General features: G+C 34.9%; 1 protein-coding gene across 4 annotated transcripts in view; it reads right to left on the bottom strand.

The window, feature by feature from the left end:
- Nucleotides 1–11297: 11297 nt before the first annotated feature.
- Nucleotides 11298–24573, bottom strand: part of GALNT13 (polypeptide N-acetylgalactosaminyltransferase 13) — a gene marked incomplete at its 3' end in the record, with an annotated part of 559595 nt that continues 546319 nt past the window's right edge. For all 4 annotated transcript variants that reach the window (XM_082841320.1, XM_082841322.1, XM_082841323.1 and 1 more), the window contains one exon: nucleotides 11298–11438. In XM_082841320.1, the coding sequence (XP_082697446.1) occupies nucleotides 11298–11438 (141 nt within the window). The remainder of the gene's footprint in view (nucleotides 11439–24573) is intronic.

Below are 24573 nucleotides of genomic sequence, written 5' to 3'. Positions count from 1 at the left end.
TTCACTTTCAGATTTTTCATCATTAGTGTATAGGAATGCATTAATTTGGTATCTTGCACCTTCACCAAATTCATTGATTAGCTCTAGTAGTTTTCTGGTGGTATCTTTAGGATTCTCTATGTATAGTATCATGTTATCTGCAAACAGTGACATTGTACTTCTTTTCCAGTCTGGATTCCTTTTATTTCTTTTTGTTCTCCGATTGCCTTGGCTAGGACTTCCAAAACTACGTTGAATAATAGTGGCAAGAGTGGACATCCTTGTCTTATTCCTGATCTTAGAGGAAATGCTTTCAGTTTTTCTCCATTGAGAATGATGTTTGCTGTGGGTTTGTTGTATGTGGCCTTTATTATGTTGAGGTAGGTTCCCTCTATGCCCACTTTCTGGAGAGTTTTTAATCATAAATGGGTGTTGAATTTTGTCAAAAGCTTTTTCTGCATCTATTGCGAAGATCATATGGTTTATATTCTTCAGCTTGTTAATATGGTGTATGACATTGATTGACTTGCATATATTGAAGAATCCTTGCATCCCTGGGATAAACCCCACTTGATCATGGTGTATGATCCTTTTAATGTGTTGTTGGATTCTGTTTGCCAGTATTTTGTCGAGGAGTTTTGCATCTATATTCATCAGTGATATTGGTCTCTAAGTTTCTTTTTTTGTAGTATCTTTGTCTGGTTTTGGTATCAGGGTGATGGTGGCCTCATAGATTGAGTTTGGGAGTGTTCCTTCCTCTGCAATTTTTTGGAAGAGTTTGAGAAGGATGGGTGTTAGCTCTTCTCTAGATGTTTGATAGAATTCACCTGTGAAGCCATCTGGTCCTGCACTTTTGTTTGTTGGAAGATTTTTAATCACAGTTTCAATTTCCTTACTTGTGATTGGTCTGTTCATATTTTCTATTTCTTCCTGTTTCAGTCTTGGAAGGTTATACCTTTCTAAGAATTTGTCCATTTCTTCCATGTTTTCCATTTTATTCGCATAGAGTTGCTTGTAGTAGTCTCTTAGGATGCTTTGTATTTCTGCGGTTTCTGTTGTAACATCTCCTTTTCCATTTCTAATTTTATTGATTTGGTCCTCTCCCTCCTTTTCTTGATGAGTCTGGCTAATGGTTTATCAATTTTGTTTATCTTCTCAACGACTCAGCTTTTAGTTTTATTGATCTTTGCTATTGTTTTCTTTGTTTCTATTTCATTTATTACTGCTCTGACCTTTATGATTTCTTTCCTTCTCCTAACTTTGGGTTTTGTTTGTTCTTCTTTCTCTAGTTCTTTTAGGTGTAAGTTTAGATTGTTTATTTCAGATTTTTCTTGTTTCTTGAGGTAGGCGTGTATAGCTATAAACTTCCTTCTTAGAACTGCTTTTGCTGCATTCCATAGGTTTTGGATCATTGCGTTTTCATTGTCATTTGTCTCTAGGTAATTTTTGATTTCCTCTTTGATTTCTTCAGTGATCTCTTGGTTATTTAGTAACATATTGTTTAGCCTCCATGTGTTTGTGTTTCTTATGTTTTTTTCCTTGCAATTGATTTCTAATCTCATAGCATTGTGGTCAGAAAAGATGCTTTATATAATTTCAATTTTCTTAAATTTACTGAAGCTTGATCTGCGATCCAAGATGTGATCTATCCTGGAGAATGTTCTCTGTGCAGTTGAGAAAAAAGTGTAATCTGCTAGTTTTTGATGGAATGTTCTCTAAATATTGATTAAATCTGTGTGGTCTGTTGTGTCATTTAAAGCTTGTTTTTCCTTATTAATTTTCTGTTTGGATGATCTGTCCATTGATGTAAGTGAGGTGTTAAAAGTCCCCCAGTATTACTGTGTTACTGTCGATTTCCTCTTTTATAGCTGTTAGCAGTTGCCTTATGTATTGAGGTGCTCCTATGTTGGGTGCATATATATTTATAATTGTTATATCTTCTTGTTGGATTGATCCCTTGATCATTACATAGCGTCCTTCCTTGTCTCTTGTAACATTGTTTATTTTAAAATGTATTTTATCTGATATGAGTATTGCTACTCCAACTTTCTTTTAATTTCCATTTACATGGAATATCTTTTTCCGTCCCCTCACTTTCAGTCTGTATGTGTCCCTAGGTCTGAAGTGGGTCTCTTGTAGACAGCATATATATGGGTCTTGTTTTTGTATACATTCAGCGAGCCTGTGTGTTTTGTTTGGAGCATTTAATCCATTCACGTTTAAGGTAATTATCTATAAGTATGTTCCTACCATTTTCTTAATTGTTATGGGTTTGTTTTGTAGGTCCTCTTCTTCTCCTGTGTTTTAAAATGCCTGGACATTTCTTATCCATCAAAACCATCCTTTATATCAGCTTTTCTTCTAGATGGAGAATCAACACTCAACATGTCATACATACCATAAATCTGCCCTTAGGTAGCTCATATTTTTTTTCAAGAGGCACTCTACCTGAGTCATTGTTAACTTGTTCAGGTGCCCTTCAAGGAATACCCTTAGTGGGCATGTTGACTGATAAGGACCAAGAAGCTTGCCAACTCAGCCCACAGAGAGATGGCAATGTAACTCACCAGGCTTTAAAATTCTTACTCTTCCCACTACACCCTAATTATAGGATTAAAATATCAGGATCTATTTCAAGGTTAAAAAAACCGACCTGAGTTGTTAACTTCACAAGAGTTGTGAAGCAAGAGTACCAGTCTACTGCTTGACTGGTAATGAAAGAGATTTCTGTTGGGTGCATTCAACTATCCTTAGGTCTTCAGAGTCTGCCACCAGCACTTCTACCTCTTGCCAAAAATGATACAGTGTTAGGGCCTCCTGGATCTGTCGGTGGTAGGTGGAATAGAAAAGAGTGTCAAGGTGGAGAGCTGATACTTCAGGTTTGAGAAACAGAAGAGGGAGAAGCCCATCTCCCTACTCAACTCCAGAGATTCATGCACATAAATGTTGACTCTAATAAAGGTTGCTGTAGGGAGAATTTAATTATCAGTATTTTTAAAATTTGGAATTTATAAATTTATATCTTCACTTTAAATGTATATTCCTAGGAATGTGTACGTAGTATGTATATAGTGTTTACAAATAAACCTTAGAGAGATATAACAATATATATATACAAATAAAGTTAGTCTGTGATAGCAAATGTTATTTTATGATTCAGGGGTTGATCACATCTCCAGCTGCCTTGTCATCCTAACATTCCATTATCTTATCACAAAATACCATGCTTCTGTTAGAGGGAAAGTGCCCATCTGAGTCATACCAAATTTAATTACTCTAATACTCATATAATTATGGAGTTGTCTTAAGTTCCAAATACATCCATTCCCTTAAAAATTAATAGTTTTGCAATGAAGAAAGACAGTGTAATCTTAGTAGGAGGACATTTAAAAAGTAAAGAGGTTAAAATGTATCAACATAAAAAGAACAAGAAAAATATCAGTCCTTTTCTTTCTGCCTCACCCTAGGCATGGAATATAGTACACCAGTAGAAGGGAGAAAATATGGAATTCATTTGACACACAGAAAATATTTATTGGGTGCCTAGTATGTGCCATGCATTGTTCTAGATACATGCATTATCACAATGTAATTGAGATCCCTGCCCTTTGGTATTTTTTATTCAAGTAGTGGGTGCTTGGTGGGCGTGGAAGGTGGAGAGAAGGAGGCAGTAAGTAAGTGAGCATTAAAGGCAGTAAATAAATTTTTTTATATTCTTGTTTTAAAATTTTTATTGGAATATAGTTGATTTACAATGTTATGTTAGTTTCAGGTGTACAGCAGAGTGAATCAGTTATACATACACATATATCTACTCATTTTTAGATACTTTTCCCATATAGGCCATTAGAAGGTATTGAATAGAGTTCTCTGTGCTATACAGTAGGTCCTTATTAGTTATTTTTTCCTTGCGGTACGCGGGCCTCTCACTGCTGCGGCCCCCCGCCGCCGCGGAGCACAGACCCTGGACGCGCAGGCCCAGCGGCCATGGCTCACAGGCCCAGTCGCTCCACGGCTTGTGGGATCCTCCCAGACTGGGGCACGAACCCATGTCCCCTGCATCGGCAGTCGGACTCCCAACCACTGCGCCACCAGGGAAGCCCTAGTTATCTATTTTATATCTAGTAGTGTGTTATATGTCAATCCGAATCTCTCAAATTATCCCTCTCCCCTTCCCCCCAACCCGGTAACCATAAGTTTGTTTTCTACATCTGTGACTCTATTTCTGTTTTGTAAATAAGTTCACTTGTAACTTTTTTTTAGATTGCACATGTGAATACTATCATAAGATATTTGTCTTTCTCTGTCTAACTTACTTCACCCAGTATCACAATCTCTAGGTCCATCCATGTTGATGCAAATGGCATTATTTTTTTTCTTACTGGCTGAGTAATATTCTGTTGTTTCAATATATATGTACCACCACATCTTCTTTATTCCTCTGTTGATGGACATTTAGGTTGCTTCCATGTCCTGTGTATTGTAAATAGTGCTGCTATAAACATTGGGGTGCACTTGAAAGACAAGGTTGTGCTTTTGGACAAGAGTAACAGAAAATAATGTAGCAGAAAAAAAGGTGTAACTTGGAGTCCCACCATGTTAGAGAAAGCCAAGAAGGGACTTTTTGGGTGTAAGATATAAAATCTAGACAATATCCTTTACTCTTACTGACAATTATAGAAAAAGTTTTGGAACCAATGTGTTATTCATAATGTTTTCAAATCAATGAGCTTCTCAATCATGCAAACATAATGCAATATTTTAGTTGAGTTTTCTTCAGAATAAAATTATGAAAATAGATATTAGAATTCTCCCTCCCTCCCTCCCCCCCTTCCTCCTTCCTTCTTTCTTTTCCTTCCTCCTTCCTTCTTTCTTTTAGCTTAGCAGATGAAATGGTATTTTATTATTTTATCCCTTGATTCTATGTGTGTCTAGGAATGTAGGGCTGATCCTGGGGAATCACTTCACTGTAGTGTGGGTAGCCTCCATCTGCTCCTCCAAACTCTGACAAGACTTGTCTTCCAGGATCCCAGCACACGAATCAAGGAATTGGGTATGATGCACAGTATTCTGAAAAATAATTTTCATCATATAATAGCAAACGTTAACTTTTCTATTTGAAGTCATTTTTATAAACAGAAAAAGAAAAAAATCAAACAATTTTAAATAAATGATAAATTTAAAATATGCACATTTTAATGTTTCTATTTTATATATATTTGGTATCAATTGTACTGGGACCACAATATTGTTTTACTGCCAAGAGATATCAATAGGCACTTATTATTTATTTAAATAATCTACAAAATGGAACATAAGCATAAAATATTGAAATTATTTGTCTGTTTGAAATGCTGACAAAATTTTTTAAAAAGACAACATAAAGGAAGACTAAATTGGTATATTTTAATTGTACAAAAATGTATAAATATTGAAATTTATAGCAGAGGAACAATTATTTAGTAATGCTTACAACATTTAAAGTGTGTAATTCTTGATGCATAGTCTACTTTTATAAATGTTAACTGTGTGCCAAGCATGAATCTAAAACAGTTTCGAAATTGTTTCTCTTTAGCTGTGGCTATACTGACCGAAAAAGCAAAAGCTCCAAAAAAAAAATCATAAAATCATCATGTCCTTTTTTTCCCCACTTGTGCTATTTTTAGCTAAAAGTACAACTGAAACCAAGCAGCAGCTTACATTCATTTTATCCCAAATTAAAAGCATGATGAAAATTTCATTTTTTAACCATTATAGATATAGCCTTAATCATCTAATTTCCTGTCCTCATTTGTGCTCATTAAAAACAGAATGTTAAGTGATTTGTTCTCCCTAGCTAAAAACAAAAGCAGAATGATAACTTTTTATAATGATGATATAAATATCATAGAAGTGGTCTTTATCTTAAAAGATAGTAAACAGAAAAGCTGCCCTGCATCACTAGTATTTCAGAAGGATTTTTTTAAACAAATACAATTAAAATTGCCTTTAGAATTTATTGAACAATATAAAACAAAAGTTGGACACAAATTTATACAAACTATTTAAAACACATTGCTGGTGTTCATTCAGTACCTTAAATTCATACAATACCTTATACCTAATAGCAGTTTGACCATGGTGTAAGTCACACCAGATGTGTTTATGTGCTGTACAGAAGAGTGGCTGATTTATTGATTCCGTATTTTGATATATTGAGGAAAAATGGGAAAAAATGGTAGTGGCTGAATCCTGAAACACAAACTGTCTTAAGACTTAACCAGATTTTTGCTGCCTAACTGATTGGAAATTTATTCAAGATTTGTAGATATCAACTGTGCATAAAGACAGATTGTAGATGATGACACATCCGTTAAGATCTTGAATTTCCGAAATTCTTCATATTTATTAAATCAGCATGCATTATAACTTGAGAATGCATACAAGTTTTGCCTCTTCTGAAACTAGTTTTAAGCATCTGTAAATAAGATGCCAATAAAATGGTTGTGATCAGATAAGATCATCATTTCACAAGTGGTGAAAACAATGTAGGGGGGTAGCCAAAATTTTAAGTTTTACGGAACCAATTTGTACTATATTCTTAACCTCCCACCAAAAAATTAAAAAGGTAAAATCTTTCCTATTGTTTTATTGTTGTATTCTTTTCTCTCTTTACTTTTTTTCCCCTTTTTATTATTAGGCTGTTTCTAAGCACCATGGCAAAATTGAAATTGTGGGTTGTGTTTATGACAGTCTACAGAGCTCCACTGGGGTGCTTATAAGTCTCTGCCTATTACCCTGCAGTCTTTGAAGCTGCATAACCTAGAACCTACCCAATAGTCACAGTAATAGATGGTCTAATTCTGTGCAAGCTGTAGGCCAATCTTACTTTTACTTTGAACATAATTATAAGGAAAATAGAAGTGAGGGGGGAGGATGCTCTGTTAGTTACTGCGGAAGAGGCTATTGCCCATTAATACTAGAATGTTCTGTAATCATGCTGTTTCCTGTTAATCTCTTTATTTTTTGCTGCAGGTCTTTATTTGTTGTCTATTTTATAGAACTAATCTTATTTAAGCACGAAAGATAGTGAGAATTTATATATCTCTGAATAATCAATGTACTTACCATAAAATGTTTAACAAAGACATTTTTCTCATTATTGTGCCTTTTTTTTGGAGTGCTTTTTAATTGAAGACAATATTAGGTTATATTAACAATGATGAGTCCTGGCAACACGAATTACAGCTATATGATCTTTGGGCAAGCCACATTACACATCTGGGTCTCAGGCTTATTATCTATTAATAGGTAAACAAAGACTAGGTCATCTGTAAAGTCCTTTCAAAGATTCTGCAATTGTGTTTTTTTCATAGACTTGCTCATAGAAAATAAATTTAGTAATTGCTCCTGTGAAACCATGAAAATACATATGATTCATAAGAGAATGGTATGTCTCCCCTCTAGAAATAAAAGTCTGTGCCTTCAAATGGCCACCGAACTCAACCAAAAAATAAAAATAATTTTATCTTAATAGAGCAACTTATATAATACAGCAGCATGTTTATAAAATGTCTTGTTTCACTTCCATAAGGCAGGATATTTTATCATACAGAATAAAACATAGTCCATACATGGATGTGAAGAATATTAGTAAGAAAATTATATTTGGAGACAGTTATGCAAATCCTGTCTAAATATATTACTAGACTTTACTTTAAAATATAAAATAATGTGCTCAAAATATGATACAGTAGCACTTAGCAAATTAACACACGTTTTTCAGTTCATTAATTCAATAAATGTTTAAAGAATATTTACCATGTGCCAAGAACTCTACCGGGAATATCAAAGTGAATAAAACTAACAAAGTGCAGGTTTTTAGGAGGCTTACATTCTAGGGTATGAGATGGGGATGTTGGGGGGTGAGGAAGTAGAATGATAGACAAAATATAAAGAAGCAAATTTGTAGTTTGTCAGAGTGTACAAGGAATAGAGAGGGCAGGAGGGAGAAGGGTTTGCCTTACTGATGAGGTATTTGAACAGAGACCTAAAGAAAATGAGTGAGAGTTCTGTTGGGCAAGAGAACAAAACATTAAGACAGAAATTTGCTTGGCAGTCACAGTAGAATAAGGGGCAGTCAGAAATGTGTGTGTGTGTGTGTGTGTGTGTGTGTGTGTGTTTGTAGAGGGATATCATTCATGAAGGACCTTGAGGACCACTGTAAGAAGTTTGGTTGGAGAAACATGAAGTCACAGGGTTGTGAGCAGAGAAGTGAAACAATCAAATTTATGTTTATCAGAATGACTTTGGCTGTTGTATTGAAAAAAGACAATTAGGGGCAAGGATTGGGAAATTAGGAAACCAAATTATATGCATATTTCAATTTAAAAGGTTACAGGTAGTGACACAGTGGATGTGTGCCAAGTCGTTGATTCATGGTTATATTTCAGATACCGAATCAAGGGAATTTGCTGATGAATTAAAGTTGAGAGAGAAAGAGAGGAGTCAAAAGTGACTCTAGGGTTTTGATCTGAGCATCTGGAAGCCTGGAGTTGACATTAACTTCAATGGGGAAGACCTCAGATGAGGAAGATTCAAGTCATTTGAAATATTTATTAGTCTAGCTCCATAGACAAGGAGTGTATTAGATGAATGCATTGTGAATCCACTCATGATTTTAATTTTCTGTATTGAATACAGTATTTTTTTTTTTTTTTGCGGGAAGCGGGCCTCTCACTGTTGTAGCCTCTCCCGTTGTGGAGCACAGGCTCTGGACACACAGGCTCAGTGGCCATGGGTCACAGGCCCAGCCGCTCCGTGGCATGTGGGATCTTCCCGGACCGGGGCACGAACCCGTGTCCCCTGCATCGGCAGGCAGACTCTCAACCACTGTGCCACCAGGGAAGCCCTGAATACAGCATTTTTGAAAAGGAAATTTAATTAGTCATTAGTTTTGGGTGGTTTGTAATATTTAGTATTATTTTTTTTTGTTTGTTGGACACTAACAGCATTTGCTGAAACCATATGAGGATTCTTTGAAAATTCTTCTCTGGCATTCAAGCTCAGGCAGTTTTCATATCTCCTGTATTTTTGCTATGACCATAATGAACTTTCAGATACTTAAAATGCTTCCAAAATGTGTCAAATTCAGTTTCAGTGGAGTAGCTATATTTTTAAAAACTTGTCATTGACTCTTCACTAGATAACATATGCATTTTGATTGACAAATCCATAATAAGTGAAACAGATTGTATAAAAGGGTTCTTGAGTGTTTAAGCTTTTTAAATTTAAGGAAGAATGCCTTGCAGGGACATTTTGTCATATTTTAGTCAGGACAAGAGGAAAAGAGGGAAGAAGAGAGTTAAAATGGAAACTGTGATTGTCAAGTCAGACCTCAGTTGACTTGTGAGGCCACTGTCAATTTAAGGCAGTGGTTTACTAGCTCTTAGGAGTCACAGCTTCCTTAGAAATTTGCTGTAAGCAATGGATTCTCTCATCAGAAAAAAATGCCCCGACATTAAAATTTTGTTTGTAATTTTAAATTTAAATAAATTTAAAACATATCAGCACAAATTTCACGGATAGATTTTTCTTCTTCCTTTTCATGTCTTCTGCTCAAGTACTTTGAATGCAAAGGGTTTTAAAGATGGAAAAAAATTCAGGTATCCTCAGAGACTTTGAGGTGAGGGATGTCTACACTTTAAGGAGTAAACCTGAAATGCTCCATGTAGTGTAATTCTTCCTTAGAGTTATACCAGTTTAAAGCCATAAATGGAAGGAATGCTAGCTGAGAAAATCGTACAGGATATTACTAGCTTTTACAAAGTGAGCTCCGTGTGTGTGTGTGTGTGTGTGTGTGTGTATGTGTGAGAGAGAGAGTGAGGAGAGAGAGAGAGATTGCCTGTAGCCAACCTGATCAAACTGATTAATATTTTCTATTAGAGCTTTTAAAGAAAGGATGAGAGCCAACGATATGACATTCTCTACTCTAAGAGGTCACGTCTTCCATTTCCCCACCACCGCCTCCCTAAAATTTCTCTTAGCTGCTGAGTGCATTTACAATGAATAAAATACATATGTAGAGCAAGTTTATGGGCATTTTAAATGGTGTCACAAATTTTTCTTTTCATGTTTTCTACTTACGTATTTTGAATACAAAGTGGTTTAAGATGGAAAAAGAACATGTGAAGGTAGCCTAATTATGACTGTGTTCCTTGAGTCATAATTTATGGCAAATGATATCTAGCATTTCAGTTAAAATAAAAGTTTAATGGATATATATTGAGTTCATTCCCCCAGTGATGAAAACTTTAGATATTCTGTCATAGCAATGAAATTCTGATAGTGATGCATTATTTTATTTAAATATAAAAATAAAGTAGTCACAGTGACTTAACTAAAATCCTAAATGCCAAAGAATTAAAAATTAGGGCTAATACTCTACCTTTCACCTACAATTCTGTGTAGCCTAAGTGACAAGTCCCAGTCTCTAGAGTGAAGAGAAAAACAACTGTATAGTTTATGAGACAAAGTGGTTAAAAATTGAGTTTCCCACATCAATTCTAGGACCAAGCTGATTGTTACACTCAGCCTGTGTTAGAAGTGATTGCAACCCAAACAGAATATCTTTTTAAAATGTTTCAATTGTTGTTTTTTAGCTTCATTTTGCTCCCCTCAATGACTAGCTAGTTTCTTCTGATTTCATGTACTTTAAATTGAATTTTCAAATTCTCCTCCACTTTTTTGTCTAAATGTGATGTTTTTATAAGAACTCTATTAGATGTCAATATCCAATTTAAGTTTTTTCCTGGTACAAAATTTGGAACTGATTTTTGAGCAACAAATTCATTGCTTAGAAGTAATTCAATGTAATGGCCTTGCTGTTGACATAGAAATTCAACATGTATCCTTGAATGTCCAGTAGAAACAGAGTTTATAAAACAATTTATAACATTTCATAATGAAGTTATTTTATAAGGCATTTACATTGTCCCTTTTTCCACATTATAAGAAAAAAATAAAAATAGCCCCCCCCAAACTAATCCTGTGACATGATGGCAATAATTTTTTTTTAAAAGGAAACACAATTCGTTTTTCAAGTTCTGATGTTTAATAACAGTTTGCTGTTATTTATTCTGTCTATGTGCTTTTTAATCAGATACAAATTTTAGTAGGGAAATAAGCAAACATTCCTAAAAATGAATTATAAACAACTGTGTTTTAGAATACTAAAAGGATTTTAAAACTTTCAATTCAACAAAGTTAATATTTTTTCCTAATTGAAATAATGGAAAAGCATAAGTGTAGACACTTTCATGGCTTAGGGGAAATGGTCTTCATGCCCCCAGAGTCATGTTCCTTAGCAGCCATTGTTGAGATCTGCTTCCACTACAGTCCTGCATGGTAGGCACCATTTTATCTTCTTCAGAAGGTTCATCTAGACATTGATTACTGTTAACATGTCTCAAGGTGAGTCTCTGTAAAAGATAACCAATAATCAGTGCAACATATTTTATCTTAAACTTCACTAGCACATCAGATTAAATCTGCTCTTTAAAAAGTCCTTTTTTTTTTTTTGGTATAAACATTGCGATATGTTTGTAAGAGGAACTGTGCACAGGTGGCTCTGAATTAATTATTATACAACTTTCACTGTTATGGTTTTATCATTGTCTAATGCACCTTTGTTTGCAGATGGTTAAAGAAATTGGCCGACATTTATCATGCGTTGCCAAGAATTCAGGCTCCTTTGCAAAAAGCCCATTTGTGAGTTTAGAGTTCAGTTGAGGAGTGCAAATATTAACAAGCTTTTACAGAATCTTAGTTTTCTTGGGCATGTGTTACTTAGTAACCATTTGGCAAATATGAAAAGAGATGTCACAGCTGTGACCCAGATGAACAAAACTGCTGGAGATGTTCCCTTTTCAAAATACTATACAAGCCATAGTATCTGTGACTGTGAGACATTCATTGTAGAAGAGTAATTACCATAGCAACAAAGATCTATCTTACTTGATGGTGTGCTCACCATATTTAGTTTGCATTTTTAAGGATCTTAAAAAATACCAGCATCAAATAAAAATGTGATGGACATATTTTTAAAATATTATACCTATATATATTTTCATAACAACAGTATTAATAAGCATCCTCTCAGTACCCAAATGCTGAAATGTAATTCCAATAATTGCACCAGGTTAACCAGTCTTCTCTTTTGAGTTCACATTTACATTTTGAAGTCATATTTTTGGACTTTTCAGATATATATTTTAAGTCCACATGGTTTTATATACTAACTTATGCACTAATTGTATACATTACCATATACAGTTCTGCTTAGTTTCATGGGCAATGCCTAGAACCATACTACACGAAAAACTCCCCAGCCAGAAGAGACGTGTTTGAATATGGGAGGTGATTTGGAGATATATCTTGAAAAAAGTATCCATATATTATACTCTTGTTGCAAATTACCAAAATTAAAGGTAGACAAATACTTTTTTTTGCGGGAGGGGTGGGCTCTTGATATTATATTGAAAGTCAGAAGATAAAAAATGCAGGGGGCATGCAAAAAAATGGTGGTGAAACACTGCCTAGACACTTATAATTTGTTTTGGATTAGGACTACAAACACCCCGAACTGCGCTGTCCTGAGAAAAGATAGAATGGAAAATAGGCTTGTGGTAAAGGATGCTTAATAGACAACAAACAGGAAATTAAAAGAGCAAGACTATTAGATGTGAAGAAGATTTGAAGATTTAGGCCTTTGTTGTTGCTCTTTTCAATACATGGAATCAAGCCATTTATACTGAAAAATGGACAAAAGAAGAAATGGCCAAAGATAGGCAAGAAGATAGCTGATTTATGCTTATGATGCCAGAAATTATTTTGTTCATTTATGAACCAAAAGCCAACTTGGAAAAAGATACAAAAGAAAACAAGCATTTTTTTCTAGAAAGTTCTAGTTAAAAAATCAAAGTGTTCATTTTTGTTACGTACCTGAAGTCCTTTGTGTATATATGTCCTTTTCCAAAAAAGCCACTTACCCTTGTTTGCTTCTATTAGATCCTTTTAAAAAACACGTATATGACTTTAAGGATTAGATTGAATATGTGTTGTCAATTACATGTGATAGTTTCTAAAATATTAGTAAGTATTCTTTCTAAAAAATGGATAAATATTTTCTTTGAAGGAATTCATTAGTAGTCAAAAGCCACTGCCGTTAAGATAACCAACCAAGGAAAATACTCTCCTTTTCAGTGTAGTGGAGTAGAAAGATCAGACATTTTAGGGTTAGATAGCCATAAGTGTGAATTTCTGCTTCCCAAGTTACTAGCCATGAAAATTTGGGCAAGCTACCAAATCATTCTGAGGACATACTTTGTCAGATGCTTAATTATACTTACTAATATGTAAAAATGCTCTTTCCCTTACTGCTTAAAAAATTTGACCTTTAGTCAGCTGTGATCACTTGCAACCTAAGGGTAAAATTGTTAACTATGTTTATAGGCATCAATGACTTAGAGTAAAAATGACCTCTGATTGATTAACTGCATCTGCATCTGATAAACTGCATTATAATACCAGATAGGAAGGCAAATAGTGGGCCTCTTAAAGTGCAAAAGACTTGTAATTTTGTGAGACTAAATAGTTAAATCTGAGATGACCACTTGGTGGGCATTGCATCTACCAGGTATGGTTTCTTGGAAAACAAACTAAGATAATATATGCAAATTGCCTTGTGCAAAAGGTCCGGACTTTTTCAGCTTTCCAATGTATGTTTGGAATGCCCTGTCTCAAATGTAAGTCTAATCTAAACAACATCCCTCTTCCCCCTCCTCTCCATACTTCCATTCTCAGCCTTGTCACAAGTATCCCAAGCTCAATTGTGTCCTCTACTAACAACCTTTAACTGATTCATTTGAACCAGAATAACTCCCTAACTTCCCATGTGTTCTCATAGCAAGGTATTGGACAATATAATAGCTTTTATTTACAGGACAATAATCCCCTTAAGATCAAGAACTAGGACAGGTACTTATTGGACTTGAACTGAATAATAATTCATTTTACTGTCTACTGCGAAGATACTCACAAATCATACAAGTCAGAAAAGTACAATTTTTAAAAGCTTTTATTATTATAATTATGTCATTTAACCAGCCACAAAGAAATGCTCAGAAATAATTTACTTCATAAAGTTATTGAAAATTACATCTTAGTCTTCAATAATGCATTTGCTTTAAGTTTCAGGTTAAAATAGTAAATTTTAGAAAGGATATGTTGTATCTGCACACAAAGTATCTGAATAAAAATTAACAATTTAATAATTTCAGTGTTCCAAAAACAATTTTTGGGCTATGTTAGTTTTTTTTTTATTGGTTTTTTCAGCTCTGTTACAAAATCTATTGTCATATAGACATGGCTATAGTTAGAGCTAATATGTCATAATATATTCCATCAGTTATACTTATGCATGTGTATATTTGAAATAAAGAAAATACCTATTAATAATAAATAATACACAAATACCTATTAATAAATAATAGACAAACCTATTAATAATAGACAAACACCACTTAATATATACCTATTAATACCTATTAATAGGAAAATACCTATTAATAATAGACAAACACCACTTAATATATGCAGCCTCCAAATTAATGAGCAGCTAAGAAGTAAAAGAAAAATAACTCCACGGAGAAATAGCACATAAAGATTTTTTAAAACCACATTTTAAAGAAATAAGTTTAGATTTCAGTACCAAAACATAAGAAAAACACTAAAATAAATTTAATAAAGTCTGCAACACAAACCTCCAAAATTATTTGAGAAAGTAATCAGTAGAATTCTTAAAAATATTTCTAAAAATTTCCTTTCTTGTATAGTTTCTTAGATGCCATTTTTGCAAAGGGTTATCATTACATATTTCCACAGTGGGCTGTTGGGAGCCATCAGCTACTTTGCTTACTGAGAGACAGGACTGGGTGAGTATGTGAAGAAGAGTGTGGGTCTGTTTGACAAAGAAAATAATGAGTAATGACAAAATCTAGTACAAAGGCAGTAATAAATCAATCATTCTCAGCAACATACAATTTCTACTGGATAAGCACTGAAAGCACATGTCACAATAATTGCATCCATGGAGCTGTGAGCCACATCCCTTTAGCTGACTTTCATGTCAACTGTATTCAGTAGGAGTAACTGAAGATAAGACTGAGAATACAGAGAAGAGCCTGAGATCAAATGATGAAACATTTGGGGCAAAAGTTTATTTTGGATAGAAAACGTTATATTCTTAGTGTTCATTCCAGCAATAAAATGCTCTTAGCATTATATGAGTTATTTTGTGAGTGCATATTCAAAACCGTTGATTAGTCCAGTGAGTTTTCGATTATGGTCTTTGGCTCCCTCATTCCTTTGCCCTAAACTTGAGTGGATGCCAGGGAAGAATCTAGGGGATAATTTAGCTTTAGGGCTTGGCTTTACTTTGTACAATATGGTACTCAAGTTATTTCCACTGTGTTTTCACAGGGCTAACCTGGTGGCATTAAAACTATTCCACATATGCATTGGTGCATTCATCTAAATGTCAATTAGAAAGTTAATGAAGGGAGGAAAAAGAAAATGATTAACTCCATTTGGGCTCTTAATTTGACATAATTCTCCTAATTAATTTGTAATTAATTTATTTGTCTGTTTCTTGTTTTCCATCTATTTCCTCCACAGGAACATAAGCTCCAGGAATGCCAGGGACCATGACTATCTACATCATGAAGTCCAGTGCCTGCTCACATGAGGTACTCTATAAGTTTGTTGATTGAAATATTTAGTGGAAGACCAATGCAGAAAATAAATTCTGATAAAATTAAACTACATCTCTTGGGCAGCTTACTGGATACAAATCATTGGGATTTTTCCATTTCAGGGACTTACTTTCTACAGTCAAATGGTAGATAAATGATTTACAAAGATAGGAAAGGTAACATTATCATATATAATAAATTTTATTTGTGAAATGATACTGTTCACCATATAGTTGATTTGTTAAGGAGACTAGTTTGGGGGGCTTTATTATGAAATCAGGCTTGCCTTTCCTATCTATACTGTTTTAAATTTCTGGGTTTGATAATCCTCTACCCTTAGTGATTTTTGCAATGAACATTTTTTTGGTAAATGTCATGTTAACATCAAAGACCACAGTGTTAGTGAGTATGAATTTCATGTGTTATTAAAAAGAAAAATGAATTATAAAGTTTTCCTTGGTTTAAAACAGAAACTTGATTTTACTTATACTCAGGAAATGTACCTCCAGAATATGAATACAATATAAACTTTTCCATAAAAAATATATTTGTTGAAAAAAATATATATTTGTAATATTTTCCCCCAAAATGTTTATCACATGAATGACAATGAAACAAACTCAAAGAAATTTCACTCTAGGTACTTCTGAAAAACCATAAACCAGAAGAAATTAGAAATCTGAAACAACCCCTTTGAGATAAAAAATTATTTTTCATTTTTAAAAACCCACAAAAACATTTAGTGCTTTCATTTGTTTGGGAAAAAAAAAAGTATAGTTTTTTTTTTTTCCTAAGTATTCTGTTTAGAAGAGATACCAATTGTTAATATTTTATTGGTTTTCTAGTAATTTTCATCCCTTATGCAAATTTATGTAATTGAGCTCATCTAGTTAAGTAGACTTCACTTTATATTGTGGGCATCATTCTTATAATTAAATATTTTAAAAACCTAAAAAATAATTTCTACAAAGGAGACTTGCCAAAAATCATTTAACTTTTCCATTGGGGTTGGGGGATAGCCAATTTGGAGCTACTATAAATAATGCTGTGATAAACATCTCTGAACATCTCTCTCCACATCTATAATCATTTCTTTAATGATTCTTAGACATGAAATCACAAGATCAAAAGGTATGAACATTTTAATACATATTAGTAAATTAAAAAAAAATCTGTAATAATTATTTTGCAATAATAGCAACAGCAGTTTTCTTGTGATTACTCTATTCCAGAATACTGTATTTGTGTCAGTTTCACTGCATCTGCATCAGTATTGTGTGTTGCCACTATAAACATTTCTTGACATATGGACAGGATAAATAAAGAAATGGATAAAAGAACACATATGAAATGACTTTTTTTTACAGTTATTTAATGGCTTTTTAGTTATTTAAATACCTTTTTTTCATTTTCATTGGTTAATTTATATATCTCCTATGCTGTGTCCAAGACCTTGGGTATTTTTATATTGGATATTTATATATATATAAATGTAAATAAATATATTGTATATTTATATTTTTTCTTTTAAATGCTCTTTTTTAAGCATACCAGCCCTTTGTCATATTTGTTACAAATGCCTCTCGCAACTGTAGGAAACTGTCATATTAACTCAGTTTTGAAGGCAATGTGATATACAGGCTGACATGCAGCATACTGCCAAATATCATTTCCTATAGCATTTTTAAAAATATTGACTAGAAAACAGGATAATATGAACCCTATGCTGGTATTGGTTTCTCTTTATAACATAGCATTACTTAATTGTTCTCTATTGAAATATAAAGCATTAGTATTTCCTGGGATTTTACAAAATTTCAATTATACTATTTTAAGACGCATAAGAAAAAGTTAATGCTTCCTGCCTTTAAACATATTTTTGCTATCTGAAACAAGATGTGTCATGGAGTATCTCTAAATCTACCCTTTATTTATTTTTTTTTTTGCAGTACGTGGGCCTCTCACTGTTGTGGCCTCTCCCGTTGCAGAGCACAGGCTCCGGACGCGCAGGCTCAGCGGCCATGGCTCCCAGCCACTCCATGGCATGTGGGATCTTCCTAGACCGGGGCACGAACCCGTGTCCCCTGCATCGGCAGGCGGACTCTCAACCACTGCGCCACCAGGGAAGCCCTAAATCTACCCTTTTAAAGATACAATTACTACTGAAAGCCAACTGGAATTAGGCTAGGGAAACAATTTTGGTGACAAAATAAGAATCATAAAATTATAAAATTAGGTCATACCTTTGGGTAAAAAAGCATGAAGTAAAAAAATTGATATTTTAATGAACAGATAGAAGTGACTGTATGGTTGATTGAAGAACCAGTCATACAGGCCTCAGTTTAAAAGATGCCATACGAAAAGTTTAAAATGAAACTTGGTCAATTTTATTACATATAATCGTAAAGAAAGAATGAATTTGGACTGTTATAGGTATTTAATTTAATAGCAAAAACAGGATTTCCCCTATTGATCAAGTACAGAATAACAATTATTTAAATATTAATATAATAAAGTTCTTATTTAAAATTTTGAGTATGATCTTCTGACAAGGTGATCTGTGCAACTGTTAGAATAGAATATGAGTATTAAAAAAAATAAGTGTACAGGTGTAGGTATTTAACAAACAAGAACTAAAAGCGTAATACTAAACTACTGAAATTCCTATTTACTGATTGTTTCTACATAAGAAATCACAGCTCTGGGTCAGTGGGACTATGGAAATATAATGCTTGTCTGATATACACAGCCTTCAAAAGGTAAATCAAGCCACTATTTTTGTTAGGAATCCTACTCAGGGAAATGGCTGGGTTGGCAATTATAGATGACTTACCTTGAAATTATATTCCCATTTACCTGCTTTCTGATAAAGTGAAATAAAAGAGGAGGTATTAAGTAAAATCTAAATACAAGCTTCTTTGATTTCAGTAAATATAAATCCCATATATTTTACCTACTGAAAAAAAATTCCTGATATTGTGTCTCTGAGAAACATTTGACACAGATGGATATCAAATTCATAACAAGCATTTTCTCAGTCAACTTGCTCAGTCACATGAAAAACAAGACTTATTTTTAGCATCATATTTTGCTTCCTTTTTTTTCTTTGTTGCATAGTGTTTGTTGAGCATAAGTGTTCTGTTCTAAAATTAGATTCTCACACTGTATGTAGCCGCCTGAATGTTCAAAAAGAAATGTGATTATGTGCACTTATTGCAGGAAAATACAGATTTCAAATGGATTGGAACCCAATTGCAATGAAATAGAATAATATAAGACAACTTGAATACAAGAGAATGGATGGATGGCAGACCTTTATAACAGTAATCTTTAAAATACTTCAGTGAGATGAAATATAGGTTGTTTTTCCTTTTGTTTTAACTTTGTGGCAATGGGCTTTCACAGCACCAAAGTGTTCAAGGAATTTTTTCAAGAGATTCTAGACCAGGTGGGGATTTTCCAGTTTTGCTAATGATGCTCAGGTTGCCCCCAAAATGAACATATTTGGCCAGGTATAAAGTGATACTGAATTAAATGCATGGTTGTATTGTTTAAGAAATACTTAGTTAGGAAAGTGGGAAACTCCATATTTCAAATCAGAATTGGCCAAAGACATGTATTTATTAGCAACAAGTTCTTAGTTTCATTCAAATGAAAGGTGAAACAATTAGATATTAATTAATTATATTATGAATACATGTGGCTAAAATTCGTAAGCAATCAGACCATACTGACAAAGTAGTTTTATGACTGCCTGTTTAAATAGACAAAATTTATTGCAGTACATCTTTGCAGTTATTAAGGAAAGGAGAAATTCTGTGTGAATACAATTTGGTACCACAAATAATTGATATTTAACCATTTCTTTCATTTGTAATACTGTACATTTAACTTATCAAATTGAGATAGGCTGGGACCTGGGACCCTTTGCTGCAGTGCTGCAGTGCTTGCACCTGGACAAACATCTGAGCTACAAATTACAAAGAAACTATATAGGACTAAAAAAACTGTGCATGCACAGGTGGGGCAAATTATGGACAAAAAGATACAAAAAGACCGAAAAAAACCCCAACTGCCACTTCTGAAGAGCGGGGAGCAAAAGCAGGGTACTGTGCATGCCCCCTGTGCACACCACCACCAAAGGGGTGGGAAAAACACCTAAGCCACCCCTCTGGCCCAACCCCTGAACACACCCCTACCCTCACCCCATGTAAGGAACAAGCTCGCACCCCCCACCCCCCACCTTGGGGGAGCGAGCAAGGAAACCTTTTCACTCCTGTGGCCTTTCCAAGGTGGGGAGTGGCACGAGCTGGTGTGTGCAGGGGGCATGGGCAGTACCCTGTCTTTGCTCCCGGCTCTTTAGAAGTGGCAGTTGGGTTTTTTGGTCTTTTTGTATTTTTTTGTCCATAATTTGCCCCAGCTGCGCATGCACACAGTTATTTTTAGTCCCTTTTAGTTTCTTTGTAATTTGTAGCTTGAGGAGACATTTGTCCAGGTGCAAGCATTGCAGCACTGCAGCAAAGGGTCCCAGGTCCCGCCTGTCTAAAGATCATCAATCATCATTTGAAAGCATCCAATTATATTTAGTTTTTCAGTGACCTTAGGAAGCAAGGTAGTGTAGTGGAAAGATTGCTGGAGTTATTGCCAGAAACTTGGGCTGTGCAGATGTAGACAAGGAATTTAAACACACTAATCACTACTTGATTGATGTGAAAAATACAAATAATAATATCTTACAGAACTGTTGTAAGAATTGCACGAGAAAACAGATAGAATTAAAGACATTCAGTAAACTTTATTTCCTTCTCTTTTCTCCCCCCACTCACTTAAGAAGTAAACAAACCAAAGCAGCTGGATAGATTCCATGTTTTGAGGCTTTATGATACCATTAGGGGAACCACTGACTGAAACTGCACCCTGGCCAGGCCCCATAGTAACTACTTGCATGAGTTATCTTAACAGCAGGAGGTCCTGGTAAGGAACATGGAACCAACAAGCCACCACCAACCGGAAGAATTCAGGAAAGGTCAAATGGAGACAGGAGACGCCAGTCCATATGTCCTTCCAGAATCCTTCTCGCTGGAATCCATCTTGGCTGAGTGATGCGCATACCACCAGGAAGAACCCTGAGTCAGAATGTTTGGCCAGAGACAACCAGAAACTAATCCCATCACTGTAAAATCTGAGACTGTGCGCCACCTGGCAGAGCAGTCCTCCTGGGTTCCCTTACCCTCCTGCTCTCCACCCAGGTGCCCCTTCTCAGTAAAGTCTCTTGCTTTGTCAGCACATGTGGCTCCTCGGACAATTCATTTCTGAGTGTTAGATGAGAACCCACTCTCCGGCCCTGGAAGGGGTCCCCCTTCCTGCAACAAATGGCGATTTTGGTGGGACCTCTTCTTTGCTATGACTGACATCCTGACCACTCAGGGTACGCGGGGGCCAGCTCACCTGCCGAGGGACCAGACCCAGTGGCCGCAACCGGGACCCTTTTTTCCGTGGTCTCCTGACGCGGACGACTGGCCAGAGTGCCCCAACTGGGTAAGGAACAAGAGATTGTATTGACCTCTTTCCCCTTCCCTCTCTTTCCTCTTTTCAACCCCTCCTATCCTACCCTTTTTTCTTCTGTCCTGATCCTGTACGTAGGAGTCTGCTTGAAGGGCCTCAGCCTGAACTGAGGGTCGGAGCCTGATCACCTCTGGTGGGCAGAGAACTCGAATTCTGGTTCTGGTCTGGTCTCTTGTTTCTGGTAGGGTTGAGTTCCCATCCTCCCTTCCTAGAAGCCCAGGGAAAGGTCCCATGACACCTGGGTGTCTGCAGGTGGCAGGAGACATCCATAAGGCCACCCCTTTTGTCCCCCTTCCTTCCCCTCTTCCTTCAACCTGGCCTCCTTTCCTTCCTTTGAGATTTTTGAAGACCTGAGATATTTCCATTTACTCTGTTAGTACTCGGATCTGAAGTTCTGTGTCTCTATAGGAGGTTTTCTGAGAGACTGCAATCTTGTGCTTAAGCAAGTGTGTGATTAGGATGGCCAGGCCTGTGTGTGTTTAATACTTTGTGTTCTGTGTTGTGATTTGTGATGGCCATTCTGCCTTGTGAAATGGGAATATGTGTGGCCACCATATTGTTTAGACTGCAGAGAAAGTTGGTTTAGGTAAAACTCTTGAAAACTGGTTTTTTTTGCATATACAGTTAGTAAAAGCAAGCTTGATCAAACGTCTTTTCAGAATTTTGACCCTAAGGGAACAAGTCCTACTAGGAGAACATGATTTTTCTCTCCCTATACCTTGAGACCAGGGCTCTCAGGAACCCTTATCTAGACCATCTCTAACTCCTACAACTGAGAGGACAATGGGAAGAAGCCTTTAAAAATTGTACTTATTCCAACTATTATTTATAAACTAGTGAATTTTATATTGTGATACCTGATTTATGACTAAGTTTAGAAAATGAAGCTAAATCTTTCATTGTGTCTGTCTGGATATTTGTATGTCTCAGTATGTGTCTTTGTCTTTGGATAATATTGCTGAGGTTAATTTGTAAATGAGCTCTGTTCAACTGACTTAAAGAAAAGTAAATGAATTTCGGGTTCACGTGAACTGGGAAATATTCAGTATTAAATTAATATCTGGTATTAATGTATAAGTTTGTCAATCTAATTGATATAGACATGTCTTTAGAGTTATCAACATTAAGTGTAATACTTTTATTGCACCTAGGTTTAATATAAGCTAAATAAAATCTTGTTATATCTGTTACAAAATTGTCAGCAAAACAGAAAACAAAACAAAATTCAATGTAAAGAAACTTTTAAGGAAAGAAAATGTAAATGAGATAAGAGCTTTTAGATAAACTCTATTAAGAATAATTATGCTTTAGGAATGTCTGTCTAAAATAGTCTCTCCAGATTCTGGTAACTTGAAATTCTAGAGTTGTGCTAAATTAAGTGATGGAAGGTTATTGAATAGCTAGGTCATTCCCAAATAAGATACCGAAACATTAATTACTGAACATTGGCTTCTTTTTGCAGAGAAACAAAAGGTATTTAGGACTGTTAATAAATATGTTTGGTGCCATACTGAGATATCTTCTATAAGAAAGCACATTTTTCAAGAAATTATTTGGGTTTATGTTTACCAATCTACAGAGTGCTGATATAAAGGACAGTCCATGGTTGCTTAAAGAAAGTAGGGTGTGTGTTTTCAGCAAAAAAGGTATGAGGCATGGAATTGCATTTTATTAAGGGAAAAGGAAGTAGGTCTGACTTACAGGTGGCTGTTTCTGAATGGAAAAATAAAGTGATGGATACAGAAAGTGATAAAAAGTTTTGTGGAAAGTGGGCCCCAAGAAAAGAATTTTGTGCATGGTCAGGACTGACTGAGTTTAAAATAAATTTGATTGAGTAAATGAATTTTAAAAGTAAGCTGGTACAAAACTTGAATTTGCCTTTTCTCTCTGTTAAGAGGACAAGTTTTCTTAAAATGCTGAACTGCCTTTGATAACAGATTTTAAGTTTCTTTACCTTTTGAGTGATCTGTTCTGTATTTGCCTTTGAAATCCTTTATTGTTACTTTGGCTAAGTGAATAACTATTGTTTCACAGTGACCTATGATATTATCTGACTGTTTTAAACCCTTTTGAATTTTTTTGACAAAAGTTCCTAAATCAAATTCTAATGAAGTCCTTTTGACCTCTGGCTAACTTTGGGATGCTTCAAAGGGCCCCTGAAACATCCCAAAGAGAGAAGTAAACTAATTAGGTTCATTTGGTATGTTAAATTACATGGGAACTTAATCTTCTTAGGTTATATTGTGTGGTACATGTTACTAATATAGAGATTATATGGAATTCCTAAAAATCTGATATGTCCTGGTAAAATATTATCAGTCATAATTCTAGTTATTATCTGAAAGTGTATGTCACAGCAGTAACCAAGTTACTTTGTCAGTTGCATTGTAAACAGATTTAAACATACCTCCTGAAGTCTTGTCATTATAGACAGATATGTTTTCATTCTGATGTCTTTGCAAAAATGCTTCCTCTTCAAGAAGATTTATAGAAAGGACTTTTGGATAAATACAAGTTTCTGACTTTCAGACCATAATGCTGAACTGGGTAAGAAATTGAAGAATTCTAATGGGAAACCTGATGGCTTCGTAAAGCTGTTAACAAAAAGGATTAGTTACACAGGACTGAGTGAACTGGTGAATATGGTTGTAATTTTCATGGTTTCTATCTGAAAAATTACTGGTTTAAATCTGTGTTTTCCAGGTATAAGGAAAACCTTCCCCTTACACTAATTATGACTTACAGTAATTTGGTAAATTATACCTTTGTAAGCAGAATTGAAACATTTATCTTTTCTCTCTATCTGCTCCTTGAAGAGTGAAAGCCCTTAGGTTCCCAGCAGCTTTATCAGATAAATTAGGAAGGCTACCTCAATAACAGGTACAGAAATCTCAAGGTATTTTGGGGACCTTGAAAAGGAAGGCATTCACCTAGATCTGTTAGGCAAAATCTGTGACAGGCGCTTGGCGTGACTTTCCTAGCCCTGAGAGGACTTTTAAAAGTTCAGTCTGAGACTCCTTATAAAAGTTTCAGCAAGCAAAAAACCCATATGATCAATTACAGTTATATAAATCATCAGGCCAAGTTTATTGAGACCAAACTTATTTTGCAAACAGACTAGTCTTAATTTGGTTATATTTGGTAAAAACGAGGGTAATTTTAGAGAGAAAAAGATTATGTTTCAGTGAATATTAAATTCCAGTTTTGTTAATGGCAGTCTGTTATTTACTAAGACTCA

Source organism: Leucopleurus acutus (genome assembly GCF_964270905.1).
Source record: "Leucopleurus acutus genome assembly, chromosome: 6".
Classification (NCBI taxonomy): domain Eukaryota; kingdom Metazoa; phylum Chordata; class Mammalia; order Artiodactyla; family Delphinidae; genus Leucopleurus; species Leucopleurus acutus.
This window is presented reverse-complemented; position numbering and strand designations above follow the sequence as displayed.